Genomic DNA, 14936 nt, shown 5'->3' with positions numbered 1-14936 from the left:
GTTTACATACATTTAATTAGTATTTGGTAGCATTGCCTTTACATTTTTTTACTTGGGTCAAACGTTTCAGTTAGCCTTTCCACAAGCTTCCCACAATAAGTTGGGTGAATTTTGGCCCATTCCTCCTGACAGAGTTGGTGTAACTGAGTCAGGTTTGTAGGCCTCCTTGCTCACACACGCTTTTACAGTTCTGCCCACAAATGTTCTATAGGATTGAGGTCAGGGCCTTGTGATGGCCACTCCAATACCTTGACTTTGTTGTTCTTAAGCCATTTTGTCACAACTTTGGAAGTATGCTTGGGGTCATTGTTCATTTGGAAGACCCATTTGCGACCAAGCTTTAACATCCTGACTGATGTCTTGAGATGTTGCTTCAATATATCCACATCATTTCCCTTCATCGTGATGCCATCTATTTTGTGAAGTGCACCAGTCCCTCCTGCAGCAAAGCACCCCCACAACGTGATGCTGCCACCCCCGTGCTTCACGGTTGGGATGGTGTTCTTCGGCTTGCTAGCCTACCCCTTTTCCTCCAAACATATCGATGGTCATTATGGCCAAACAGTTCTATTTTTGTTTCATCAGACCAGAGGACATTTCTTCAAAAAGTACCGTCTTTGTCCCCATGTGTAGTTGCTAACCGTAGTCTGGCTTTTTTAAATGGCGGTTTTGGAGCGGTGACTTCTTCCTTGCTGAGCGGCCTTTCAGGTTATGTCGATATAGGACTCGTTTTACTGTGGATATAGATACTTTTGAACCTGTTTCCTCCAGCATCTTCACAAGGTCATTTGCTGTTGTTCTGGAATTGATTTGCACTTTTCACACCAAAGTACTTTTATCTCTAGGACACAGAACGCATCTCCTTCCTGAGCAGTATGATGGCTGCGTGGTCCCATGGTGTTTATACTTGCGTGCTATTGTTTGTACAGATGAACGTGGTACCTTCAGACGTTTGGAAATTGCTCCCAGGGATGAACCAGACTTGTGGAGGTGTACAATTTCTTTGAGGTCTTGGCTGATTTCTTTTGATTTTCCCATGATGTCAAGCAAAGAGGCACTGAGTTTGAAGGTAGTCGTTGAAATACATCCACAGGTACACTTCCAATTGACTCAAATTATGTCAATTAGCCTATCAGAAGCTTCTAAAGCCATGACATCATTTTCTGGAATTTTCCAAGCTGTTTAAAGGCACAGACAACTTAGTGTATGTAGATTTCTGACCCACTGGAATTGTGATACGGTGAATTATAAGTTAAATAATCTGTCTGTAAACAATTGTTGGAAAAATTACTTGTGTCATGCACAAAGTAGATGTCCTAACCGACTTGCCAAAACTATAGTTTGTTAACAAGAAATATGTGGAGTGGTTGAAAAATGAGTTTTAATGACTCCAACCTAAGTGTATGTAAACTACCGACTTCAACTGTATCTGAGTGTTTAACACCTTTTCTGTCTTTGGAGTTGGTCATTTTAGGCGATTTGAATCTGGATTGGCCTTGAATCTGGATTGGAACAATTTAATTTGTATGGAATTGATTTGAATCTGATTCAATTCATATCAAAACCTACATGGCTAAATATGAAAAACCCTGTTAACTCCTCATTGATTGATTTAATCCTTACTAATAACCCCCATCAATATTTGTCTTGTGGAGTATTTGCATTTGATCTCAGTGATCATTGTCCCATAGTATGTATTAGAGATACGAAACAGCAAAACACTAATCCAGTGTTTAATTAAGAAGAGACATTTTTCAAAGTTCTCTCCTCAAGGGTTTCTACATGACACGTTCTCCTCTGATTCAGCCACTGTCTCCTGTATTCCTGACCATGAGTTGGCTCTAGAATATGCATTCTCTCTAATCTTTTCTCTGGCAGATAAACACTCTCTTTTTAAACAATTCAGAGTGAAAGGGATAGTTCAGAAGAAAACCAAGGGTTAGATCTATCTGCGCTCATTCAGATGACAAAATCTGGCCTGGGGCAAAGCAAGAAAAACATACTGTTTAGAGGACTGGCAATTTTGATTAAGAAAGCTTAATCAAGCTACTTTTTTAAGCTCTCTCTGACTCTGCTGGTGATCCTTCAAAATGTTGGAAAACAGTAAATGCACATTCCTTTTCTTCCCTGCCTAAGCACATTCTGTCTGACTATGGCATCATAACTGAGAAGAAATGGATAAGTGATGCTTTTAATCATCATTTTATCTTGGCAGGCTTTTTATTTGAGAGAAAGGGTGATTTAATTGACCCTGGTCAGTCAATCGACAGCTCTTCCCTCTGCCAGTCTCGAGCTGACTCGACAGTTAACACGTCAACTTCTAGTGAATATTTTTTTCCATTTTACTATCTGTGATGTGCTTGATGCCTTGCTTAAGATTGATGTAACAAAATTCACTGGGGCTGATATGCTTAATCCATTTTTTACTGCAGCTCTCTGCACCCCTGATCGCTGAATCATAAACCCATATTTTTTACCTGACGATTATATCCGGTACTATCCCCAAGGTTTGGACGGCGGACCATGTACACCCCCTTCACAAAAGTGAGAGAAAAAATATTTTTTATCAAAATGCGTTTTTTGACAGAAAAGCCTTCTTGAATATGTGAACTTTCATGTGCCTTAATAACAAACTTGTATGAAATCTGTAAATACGAATGAAATTGTTAAATTACGAGCCTTGTTGGTTAAGCCATATAAAAAGACAGTAACCTTCCCACTAGCCATGATTGGCTGAGATAAAGAGTGGGCTGAACATACAGAGAGATGAGTTTGGATTGGTCTGCCATATAGAGGGCTTTTGAGCTAGTCAGTCTGTGTTGGTAATCCTGTCGAAGGCGGATTTTTAAAAATGTAGCTGCATAAGTTTTGCTCTCCACTTTCTGGAGGATCGAGTTTTGAAATCAGTGGAATTAAAGTATGATAGCTAAAGAGATGGGAAACGCCTGTTTCCTGATTACGTCTTCAAACTAATGGTATTTGTGGCATGGATTCGCGACAGGGAGACGGGTTCATCATGCATGATGATGTATACAGGTAAAATAGGCTAGCAAGCTACATTTTCAGATATGACACGTTTCAAATTATGTCAGAAAGTGCTTTCATTTCAAGCTAAAGTGTACTGTTAGCTAGCGTTAGCTTGGCTGGCTCCCTAGCTAACGTTAGGTGGCGTGACGTGATGTGTGTGATCTTACATGTTGTTTACCTAGCTAGGTTCATTGTTTACCTAGGTAGCTAGCTACATGTCTTAAGCTAACGTGTACAATACCCGTTGAATATGGCTGGTGTCAGTAAACATTGTGTCACGCCTGCTCCCGCTCTTCCTCCTCAGCCGGATCGTCAGGTCTTGTTTGCCCAGCCGGCCCAGGAGTTTTCTTGTTTTGTGGGTGACGTCGGGCTTGGTTTCCCAGCTGGCTCGTGGGGCTTCCACGTCCTAGCTGGCTCATGGGGCTTCCACGTCCTAGCTGGCTCGAGAGGTTTCCTTGCCTTGGTTGGCTCGGCAGGTTTCCATCCCACGTCATACTCCGCCAAATCATTGGGCTTCCATGCCGCAGCGGGATCGACAGGCATGCTTGCCTCAGCCGGATCGTCAGGCTCCTATGCCTCAGCTGGCTCGCCAGGCTCCTATGCCTCGGGGAGTTTACCCCCAGCCGGCTTGCCCAGCACCCATGTCTCGGCCAGTTCGCCTAGGTGGGACGCCGGGTGGCGCTCCTAGAGGGGGGGGTACTGACAAGCTTGCTCCCGCTCTTCCCCCTTGGTGCATGAGGGCGCCAGGCTGCCCTGCATTACGCACTCCTGCCACCATCATTTACACACACCTGCCTTCCCTCGTCACGCGCATCAGCGATATTGGACTCACTCAATCACCTCTTTATTACCTCCCCTATATTTGTCAGTTCCCCAGCTTTGTTCCCCGCTGCTGTATTGATTGTAGTTTGTCTGTGTTACCTGAGTGCTGACGCTGTTCCTGTCTCGTTCTATGTCCGTTCCCTATTAAATGTTTGACTCCCCGTACCTGCTTCTCCTCTCTAGCGTCATCCCTTGACACAATGGAAAAAAAGCGTATTTTCTCAAAAGTGAGTTTGCAAGTCCATCAACTTTCAAAGCAGAATTACTTTCCCATTGTTCCTCAAATGCGGTGCATGACATACCATTTTGTAGCTCTGAGTCTCTGCTTTTATCAAATGTAAAAAACAGAAATTCAAATTTTGCTACATAAAACCGAATCCAGGTGATGAGTCACATACGTACTTTGGATGGTGTCCATATTGATCGTGTCCCTGTTTACAACTATTTGGGCCTCTGGGTAGATGAAAAGCTGTCTTTTAAAAAGCATTTTGATGAGTTAGTTAAGACGCTGAGAATAAAAAAAAAGAAGAATTTCTATAGAAATAGGTCCCGCCTCTCGATAAATAGTAGAAAGCAGATTATTCAATCGACGTTCCTATCGGTCCTAGATTATGGTGACATCATCTATATGAACACAGCTGCTTCTTCATTCCGTTAGATGACGTTTATCTTTAGCGCACTGTGCTTTATTACGGGCAACAGTCATCACTGTAATCTCTACCAGAAAGTTGGTTGGTCCTCTTTGATGTCACATAGGTTGATACATTGCAATGTTTTCATTTATAAAAGCCCTTTTACAAAAATTCCCGCTGTACCTAACATCCTTACTAAACTTTAGAAATACAAGTTACCACACCGGGTCTCAGGTATGGCTAACTCTGGAAATTCCTTTGGCCTCTACTGAGTTCGGTAAATCAGTTTAGATTTCTTTTTGCACCTTATTTGTGGAACAATTTTCAAAATGTTCAGAAATGTATGTTTTGGTGCCTCTAGGCCAATTCCGAACGCTGATTGAGGACCTTTTTACCGGTGAATGTCTTTGTTTTTCTAATTGTGTTCATCTTTCTGCCTACATTTAGCATTTTTTTTGATGTGTGTATTTTCTGTAATGTATGTGACTCAGGACTCATCTGTAAAAGAAACCTTGGTCTCAGTATGACTCCGATGATCAAATAAAAGGTTAAATTAAAAACAACATGTAGTTAAATGCCTAAACTTAACCCTAATCTTACAAATGTGGAGCTAATGCCTAAACACTTTTAAATTTGAGGTTTGAGAAAGATGGATGAACATCTAATTCTGACGTGAGACTGTGAGAACTGGTAGCACACACACACACACACACACACACACACACACACACACACACACACACACACACACACACACACACACACACACACACACACACACACACACACACACACACACACACACACACACACACACACACACACACACACACACACACACACACACACACCATCACCTCATGGATCATCCCTCACAGATGTACAATCCACACACACACACACACACACACACAACCCTGTCCCCCTCCCCCCTCCTTTCTCTTCCCGGCTGCTGCGAAGGTGACGCAGAAAAAGGGAAAGCAAGATCAATCCAAGCCGTTTAATGATTTGATGAACGAATAAATGAATGACGGAATGAATGAATGGACATATGGATAGAGAGAAAGAGGAATGAGGGAGAGGTAGTACCTGTTGCCCCCTTGGTTCTGTGCCTGCCTTTGGGTCGCCGTTGGGAGTTTCCCATGGCTGAGTTTTTTCTGTCCCAAAACATCACAACCTCCACATAGCCCTCTACTCACTGACTGACTGACTGGCTGGCTGAGAGTGTATGTGAGTGAGAGTGTGTGTGTGTGTGCGTGAGTATGTGTGTGTGTGTCAGAGAATGTGATTGTGTGTGTGCACCTGCATCTTGTACGAGTGTGTCTCGGAGTATGAGTGTGTGTGAGTGTGTCTCAGACTATGTGCGTGTGGTGCATGAGTGCGTCACGGTGCGTGTGTGTGTGGAATGTGCTGCCTGCATGAGCATTTGAATGGGAAGGTATGCGTGTGTGTGAGAGTGTGAGTGTGTGTCTAAGAGTGGTGTGTGTATGTGTGCGAGAGAGGGAAAGAAAGAGAGAAAGAGAGTGAGAAAGGGAGGGAGAAAGAGCGAGATAGGGAGGGAGAAAGAGAGCGAGAGCGAGCGAGAGAGGGAGGGAGCATGCATTCGTTGCCTCTATTTGATTCTAACCAGTCAGGAGCTGAGGTTGGTGTTCAATTCATAAAGAGCCAAGAAGAGCAGAGAGAGAGAAAGAGAGAATGTGTGTGTGAGAGAGAGACAGCAAGAGAGAGTAAAGAGAGAAGAGAGAGAGAGAGGGAGAGAGAATGTGTGTGTGAGAGAGAGACAGCAAGAGAGAGAGAAGAGAGAGAGAGAGGGAGAGAGTGTTGTGTGTGTGTGTGTGTGTGTGTGTGTGTGTGTGTGTGTGTGTGTGTGTGTGTGTGTGTGTGTGTGTGTGTGTGTGTGTGTGTGTGTGTGTGTGTGTGTGTGTGTGTGTGTGTGTGTGTGTGTGTGTGTGTGTGTGTGTGTGTGTGTGTGTGTGTGTGTGTGTGTGTGTGTGTGTGTGTGTGTGTGTCAGAGAGAGAGAGTGAGAGAGAGAGAGGAGTAACAACAGAGAGGTAGAGCAAGAGATGGGAAAGGGGGAGGGACAGAGATACAGAGAGGGGTGCAACAAGGAGGAGAGTCAGGGTTGGATGGAGAGAGAGAGAGAGAGAGAGAGAGAGAGAGAGAGAGAGAGAGAGAGAGAGAGAGAGAGAGAGAGAGGGGGGGGGGTTATCAGTACTGAGTGTTCCAGCGGGAAGAGGGGGGCTGGGTAGCTGGAGACTGCGGCTCCAGACTGCAGCTGGAGAGAGAGCGCGGGAGAAGGAGAGAGAGAGAGAGAGACGTGAGAGAGAGATGAGATTGAAAATGAAGCGAGCGGCACAGATGGAGAGATCAACAGAGTGAAATAGCACGGGCAAGCGAGTAAAGGAGAGGGAAGACGGAATGAGACGGAGCGACAGCAAGGAAAGGGAGGAAAGGAGAGGCAGGCGATAAAGAAGGAGGACAAGAAAGAAAGATACGTCTGGAACACACGTTAGGTATTAGCAGCAGATGGATGGAGGGAGTGGGAATGGTGTTCAACCGCAGAGGAGAGGTGGGAGAAGCTTCACAAGGTGTCGTAAGGGTGACGTAAGGGTGACGTAAGGGGGAAAAACAAAAGCAGACCCACACACACATAAATAGAGTTGGCTTTGTCATGACAGAAGGGAAATAATAGTAGTCTCTTTAGAAGCAGGATGGAGACCAGGGACATGTTAGTGTCAGTCTAATCCAACACACACACACACAAAGGCGCTATTTACAACGACACACACACAATGCGGTGTGAATGCGGGCCTCACCCTAACGCTACTGCGGACGCTGGCTTTAACATTCCAATCCCTCCCTCCCTCCCTCCCTCCCTCCCTCCCTCCCTCCCTAGTATCAAGTCTGGTAAACACCACGTGACCTCACAGTCAGATAAAGGACACATTACGTACGGTTAACATCCATTTACACATTTGGACTCCACATTCCCACACACATTTGTTAGGCTAGATTTTCCACAGAACATTCCACAGCTTTCTCCCACCTTTCCTTCAACAACAGGAGAACAGTGCGTGTGTGTGTGTGTGTGTGTGTGTGTGTGTGTGTGTGTGTGTGTGTGTGTGTGTGTGTGTGTGTGTGTGTGTGTGTGTGTGTGTGTGTGTGTGTGTGTGTGTGTGTGTGTGTGTGTGTGTGTGTGTGTGTGTGTGTGTGTGTGTGTGTGTGTGTGTGTGTGTGTGTGTGTGTGTGTAGGAAGGAAGTTTAATTCTGTGGAGAGTGTTGTGTTTTACAAGGTACGGAACAGCCCTCCACAGCAGGGCTAATACAAGGTCAGACAGCCCAGAACGCACACCTACATACAACACACACACACACACACCGTCTCACACATGGTCAGTTTGCGTCAACAGACAGGAGCAGTAGAGAATGAAAACACTGGGGGCCAGGATAGTCCTCTTCTGTCCTGTCTTCTCATATCCTGTCTCTATCCCTCTCTTTTTCCTTATTTTTGTTTCTCTCTCTCTACATCTCCCCTCTCCCCTCGCGATGTACAACCACCCACACACACAGTGGTAGTGTTGCACGGTATACCAAAACTTCTCTACTTTTTCTATGCTAGAACCGGAAAAACAGTTTGGTACTGGAATTTTTGTTACTTTCAGTACTTTCAGTACTGTCAAATGTATCTCACGTCATCTACTGATTGAGAGAGGATCAAGTCTGTCTATCAGCGCAACCGATGTCCCTTTATAGCATGAGAGCACTGTGCCTGCTCCACTTACTCATTGCTAGCTCTAGCCTGTCCCGAGGAACCACTGCACTCACTGGGAGTCTGGGCTGCATCACCACTTATGCTGCACATAAGTTAACACACGTGAATTTTTTAATTTTTTTAATTTCACCTTTATTTAACCAGGTAGGCTAGTTGAGAACAAATTCTCATTTGCAACTGCGACCTGGCCAAAATAAAGCATAGCATAATAGAATAATGCAGCACGACATGTAGTAATGTTGAAAGTGTTAATTACTGTTCGCAAAACAATGTCCATTACAGGATAGGACACTTTACAAAGCAAGAAAATACTGGTAGCTTCCAGCTTTGTAAACTAACTTTCCTTGCTAGATTACATAAATTCACTACCCTAGTACCTTGTTTGTGATCATTTGCAAGCCATAACGCAAACATATTGTTGATTTGAAATCACTTCATCTCCCCTGCCTCACGTCTCTCTTTGCCGGAACCTGAAACCGTGTGTGTGTGTGTGTGTGTGTGTGTGTGTGTGTGTGTGTGTGTGTGTGTGTGTGTGTGTGTGTGTGTGTGTGTGTGTGTGTGTGTGTGTGTGTGTGTGTGTGTGTGTGTGTGTGTGTGTGTGTGTGTGTGTGTGTGTGTGTGTGTGTGTGTGTGTGTGTGTGTGTGTGTGTGTGTGTGTGAATGATGTCATGGCTCTTAACGAGACAGCGCACACTTTTATAAAAGAAGAGATTACTTCTTCTTTGCAAATGTTATCGATCTGTACAATTAAAAACAGTGGAAGGGAAGGGGAACGGGTTGTTTTGTCATGTGTAGCCCCGTGAACTCAGCCAAAACAAGCTCACGCACAGACTCCTATTGAATATGCATTCACCTGTATTGTGAATAGGCCTAGGCTACATCTTGATTGACCCAGTTTATCAATTATTATCAGTATGTATTACTATGTAGTTAGATTGCTAAAAAACAAAAAACGGTCAAATTGATTGTATAATTGTATAATTGATTGTATAATTGATTGTATAATTGATTGTATAATTGATTGTATAATTGATTCATCGATGCATATATAAAGAAAACTAAAATGACAAATGTAATGATCTGTCTGAATCAAGTGCCACTCTGTGACTTCTGCTTATACACCTTATTTTCTTCCCCTTGGTATCATTTTGGTATCGAGTATCATGATGATATCGAGTATCGTGATACTAAACCTGGTACCGAAGTCAAAGTTCTGGTATGGTGACAACACCCCACTGCGGTGTGAACGCAGGGCAGGTCTCACCCTACTGCGGACGCTGGCTTTAACATTCCAATCCATCTCTCCCTCCATCTACAGTATCCCTCCCGCTCTCCATTATCAATTCATCACAGGCATCTGTCTGGTAAACACCACGTGACCTCACAGTCAGATAAAGGACACATACACACGGTTAACATCCATACACACGTTTGGGGGGAAAAAACGTCACATTCCCACACACATTTGTTAGGCTAGATTTCCCACTGAACATTTTCCCACCTTCCCATCAACAACAGGAGAACAGTGCGTGTGAGTGAGTGAGTGAGTGAGTGAGTGAGTGAGTGAGTGAGTGAGTGAGTGAGTGAGTGAGTGAGTGAGTGAGTGAGTGAAGAGAGAAAAGAGAGAGCGAGGGGGAAGTAAGGAAGTTTAGGAGAGTGTTGTGTTTTACAAGGTCCAGAACACAAGGTCACACAGCCCACAACAGCACACCTACTTAACACAAAATACACATACAGCAACATGACACACACACCGCCTCACACATGGTCAGTTTGAGACAGACAGGAGCAGTAAAAGAAAGAAAACACTGGGGGCCACGATGGTCCTCGCTCTCTCTCAAGCAAGACTTTGAGTAATCCCCTGACTCTGTCCCTCTCTCTCTCTCTCTCTCTCTCTCTCTCTCTCTCTCTCTCTCTCTCTCTCTCTCTCATCGGAGTGCATGCTGGGAGTGCATGCTGGGAGTGAGTCGTCAAGCAGGAGTGATTGTGAGAGCGAATGGAATTTCTTTTTCACTCTATCGGGTTGTTGTATGTATATATATATATTGATTAGGTTAGTTGTTTTAAGGGTATCTTGTTTAAACTATCACTAAGCACGTATAGGGGTGGTGGGATCTTTGAGGTTGGTGTTTCGCGAGGGCACAACCAGCGGGTGGGGCTGGTTGTTATGGCCACTCGTGGAAATGGAGAGTTTGAAAAACTTAGTCGGAGGCATGGAGTAAAGATTCCTGCTGCGACAGGGTGTTCAGTGGAAGAATGTAGCTTGGCTGTGGGTGCTATCATTGGGTATGATAGCATCAAATCAGCCTCAAGGATGAATAGCGCTGTAGTGATATTCTTAGATTCAATTGAAAAGGTGAATAGAATAGTTGAGATGGGTGTCGTGTTGAGAGAAACACAGACGTCGGTATTTCCGCTTATGAATCCGGCGAAGAAAGTCATGCTTTCTAACGTGCCACCATTTGTTAGAGATGAAGTGTTATGGCGAGAGTTATCGCGCCATGGTCAAATAGTGTCTACAATAAAGAAAGTTCCTTTTGGATGCAAATCTCCGTTGTTGAAACATGTCGTGTCTCATAGGAGACAAGTGCATATGATTTTAAAAAAGGAAGGAGATGAACTGGATTTAGCGTTTAGCTTTAAGATTGATGGATTTGATTATGTCTTCTTTGCATCTACTGAATCAATGAAATGCTTTGGCTGTGGAAGAGAGGGGCATTTGGTGCGTAATTGTCCCGAAAATGAGCGCGCTGAGCCTGGTAGTAGTTTTAGTGCGAGTACAACTAACGCACCACCGCGAAGGGATGAACATGCTAAGGGTACAGGAGAAGAGAGAAGGTGGGCAGATGTGGTTGGAAAAGGAGGAGAGGAAGGCAGTGTGGATACGGGGGCAATTGTGGTAGATCAGAACAAAGAGGGAGGGGAAACAGTAGGCGAGATTGCGACTGCCGTCGCTGAGGTGGTGCTGGAAAATGAAATTGGAGGTCAAGAGGAGATTGAAATAACGGAAAAGGAAGCGGATGTTTTCAAAATACCGAGGAGTAAAAGGAAGAATGTAAGGGGTGGTGAAGGGTCTAATTCTAAGAGAAAGGTAGAGTTTGATAAATCAATTGAAGATGAACAAGGTGTAGAGATGGTGGAGTATTCTTCTGGGGAGGATAGTGAGAGTGAGTCATCTGACGCGTCACAACAATATAGTGAGATAAATGGGGTGGAAGGGAGGTATGGGATCGAGAGGATACGTCAATTTTTGAAGTTGACAAAAGGGAAGAAATATATGCAAGATTACAATGTAACTGATTTTTTCCCTGAACGTGAATTGTTTATTGAATCAGCAAAGTTTCTGATGTCAAAAATTACAGGCGGAAGTTTGAAAAGCCCTGAAATTGCTAGACTCAAGAAAGTGGTCACAAGAGTGATAAGTGATGTAAATTCTAAAGAAAATGAAAGAGTTCAGTTGCAGTCTTAACTCTGTAAAGAGATGTGGTGGCTGGATCGTCCTCTGTATATTTTTTTTATCCATGAGCAGTTTTAAGATTTCTTCTTTAAACGTAAATGGGGCAAGAGATGTAAAAAAAAGAGCCATGGTGTATGAGTTAATTAGGGGAAAGGGAAGTGACATAATTTTTTTACAAGAAACGCATAGTAATTTGGAAAATGAAGTTATGTGGCAACAGGAGTGGGGGGGACAGTGGTGTGTAGTCATAAAAACTCAAAAAGTGGGGGTGTGGTTATTTTGTTCTCAAAAGGGTTTTTGCCGTTGTCATATGAGGTTGAAGAGGTAGTTGAGGGGAGGTTATTAAAAGTTAGAGCAAGGTATGAAAACATCACTATGTGTCTGATAAATGTATATGCCCCAGTGATGACAGTTGAGAGGGTATGTTTTTTAGAGACACTATCAAATACCATTGAGAAATGTAACAAAGAAGATTATTTGTTTATTGCTGGGGATTTTAACTGCACAGTTAGTGATTTAGATAGAAATCACCAAGAACCTCATATAGCCTCAAGGATGTTTTTAAAACGCCTCATTGTAACAAATGAATTGTGTGATATTTGGCGGAGTCAACATGGAGGAACAAGGCAGTACACCTGGGCGCATGTGAGAGAGAATATCATCTCTATGGCCAGGTTAGATAGGTTTTATGTTTTTGAGCATCAATCTCAGGTCTGTAAATCAAGTGTGATAACTCCAGTGGGGTTTTCTGATCATTGTTTAATAACAGAGGTGGTGTTCATTAACGATGTAAAACCCAAAAGCGCATACTGGCATTTTAATATAACTTTATTGAGTGATGCTCACTTCAGGAACTGTTTCAGTTTTTTTTTTGGGAGAGATGGAGATCTCAAAAAGCCAGTTTTGTATCCATTCAACAGTGGTGGGATATAGGGAAAATCCAGATTCAACAATTTTGTAATCAATACACGAGGAATGTCACTAAAGATATCACCAGATCAATGAAAGCCCTAGAGATTGAAATAGTGGAACTCATGACATTGGTTGAGACCACAGGAGATCGAGGCCATACTCAGGCCCTCAAGAGGAGAAAAGCTGCATTGGTAGACCTGCTGGGTATCAGAGCACAGGGGGCACTGGTGAGAAGTAAATTTCAGGGAATATCTGAAATGGATGCCTCATCCAAATTTTTCTTTGGTTTAGAGAAAAAGAATGGACAAAGAAAAATTATTCATTGTCTCAAATCAGCTGTTGGACAAGAGCTCACTAGCCCTAGTGAAATTAGAAAGAGGGCAGTAGAGTTCTATGCTGAGCTCTACAAATGTGAGTACAAAGAGGACAAAACAGTGACACAGCAGTTCTTTGATGGGCTCCCAAAGGTGGCTGCAGAAGTTCAGGTTGAGCTTGAGCAACCATTGTCTTTGCAGGATTTATACACTGCATTAAAAGGCATGGAAAATGGAAGGGCACCAGGCATTGATGGGCTTCCCGTTGACTTTTTAAGTCTTTTGGGCTATGTTGGGAGAGGATTGGTTAGAAGTAGCTAATGATAGTTTAACCGGAGGGTTACTACCAATAAGCTGCAGAAGGGCTGTCCTCACCCTACTGCCCAAAAAGGGTGACCCAAGGGAGGTGAAGAACTGGAGGCCGGTGGCTTTATTGTGCACTGATTATAAGATATTGTCAAAAGCTTTGTCCAACAGGCTGAGGGAGGTGATGGGGCAAATCATACATACGGATCAGTCCTACTGTGTTCCTGGCAGGCAGATAGGGGATAACATTTCTCTGATTCGTGATTTTTGGACGTCTCTAGGGATATTGGGTTGGATGCTGGTCTAATTTCAATTGATCAGGAAAAGGCATTTGACCGAGTTGAACATCAATACTTATGGCACACACTTGAGGCGTTTGGGTTCAGCTCTGGTTTTATTGCCATGATCAAGGTGATATATGGTGACATTGAAAGTGTATTGAAAGTTAACGGTGGTTTGAGTGCTCCTTTTAAAGTGTGTAGAGGTATTAGGCAGGGATGTTCTATGTCAGGAATGTTATATGCCATTGCTATAGAGCCACTACTAAATAGCATTAGAAGTCGCATTGCAGGGGTGTGCTTTTCAGAGGATATTCCTCCTATTCGTCTCTCAGCCTATGCTGATGATGTAGTTGTGCTAGTGAAAAATCAAGCGGAGGTGGATAGCTTGAGTCTAATTGTTGATCGTTTTAGGGGAATATCCTCTGCAAAGGTAAATTGGGAAAAGAGTTGTGCGTTACAGATTGGAGAATGGTCTGGAGGGATCATGGCTTTGCCAGGGGGCTAGAATGGTGTAAAGGAGGTTTTAAGTATCTTGGAGTGTACCTAGGAGATGAGGGGACTATGGAAAAAAATTGGAGTGGGGTGGTTGAAATGGTGGAAGGGAGGATGAGGAGATGGCGTTGGTTACTATCTCGTATGTCATATAGGGGGCGCACTATTATAGTTAACAATGTGATTGCATCTGCACTGTGGCATCGGTTGTCAGTTTTAGAACCACCATCTGGCCTTCTGGCTAAGATACAGGCAATTATTGTGGATTTCTTTTGGGATAAATATCACTGGGTTCCACAAAGTGTTTTGTATTTGTCAAAAGAAGAGGGGGGACAAGGTCTTGTACATCTTGCTAGTAGGGCTGCTGCTTTCCGGTTTCAGTTTATTCAAAGGTTGCTTTATGGACCGGAAAATGTGGTGTGGAGAGGGGTGGCAGGTCTTATATTACAACGGGTTGGAGGATTAGGTTTAAAGAAGGCTTTATTTCTGGTTGATAGTAGCCAGATTTCTAGGGAGAGAGTACCTCCGTTTTACAGAGGACTTCTCAGAGTATGGAGCATAATGAAGGTGTCCAGACGAACTTCAGCGGAGTCAGTGCATTGGCTGTTGGAGGAACCTCTGGTGTATGGGGCAAGACTGGATTGTACAACTGCAGCTGTTCCACATTTCTCCAAGATTCTGGTGAAGGGGAAAATCATCACCTTAAGACAGTTAATGGCCATAGCTGGGCCCGCCTTAATGGATGGAAGACGGGTGGCAGAACATTTGGGGATGAGGTCGGAAAGGATTGTCGGACAAATGCTGGGGAGCTGTAGGAAGGCTCTGTCAGCGGAAGAATGGGGTATGCTTAGTAGCCACAAGAAGAAGGTACAAGATGAAGACGTCTCATTTCCAAGACTAGGGATTACACCAAATATCCC

The 14936-nt window shown here is 43.7% G+C and overlaps 1 protein-coding gene across 3 annotated transcripts in view; it reads right to left on the bottom strand.

The window, feature by feature from the left end:
- Window positions 1–14936, bottom strand: part of LOC124013798 (NHS-like protein 2) — a 180496-nt gene that overhangs the window by 80846 nt on the left and 84714 nt on the right. Inside the window, exon 1 of one of the 3 annotated variants that reach the window (XM_046328329.1) lies at window positions 5571–5990. The exons of the other annotated variants lie outside the window; for them this stretch is intronic. Within the exon in view, the coding sequence (XP_046184285.1) occupies window positions 5571–5652 (82 nt within the window). The 5' untranslated portion in view covers window positions 5653–5990. Of the gene's footprint in view, window positions 1–5570; window positions 5991–14936 lie in introns of those variants that run through there. 3 annotated transcript variants of the gene reach the window in all.

This window comes from Oncorhynchus gorbuscha, linkage group LG25 (genome assembly GCF_021184085.1).
Source record: "Oncorhynchus gorbuscha isolate QuinsamMale2020 ecotype Even-year linkage group LG25, OgorEven_v1.0, whole genome shotgun sequence".
Lineage (NCBI taxonomy): Eukaryota > Metazoa > Chordata > Actinopteri > Salmoniformes > Salmonidae > Oncorhynchus > Oncorhynchus gorbuscha.
Note: the sequence above shows the minus strand (reverse complement) of the source record. Positions and strands in the feature narration are given on the sequence as shown.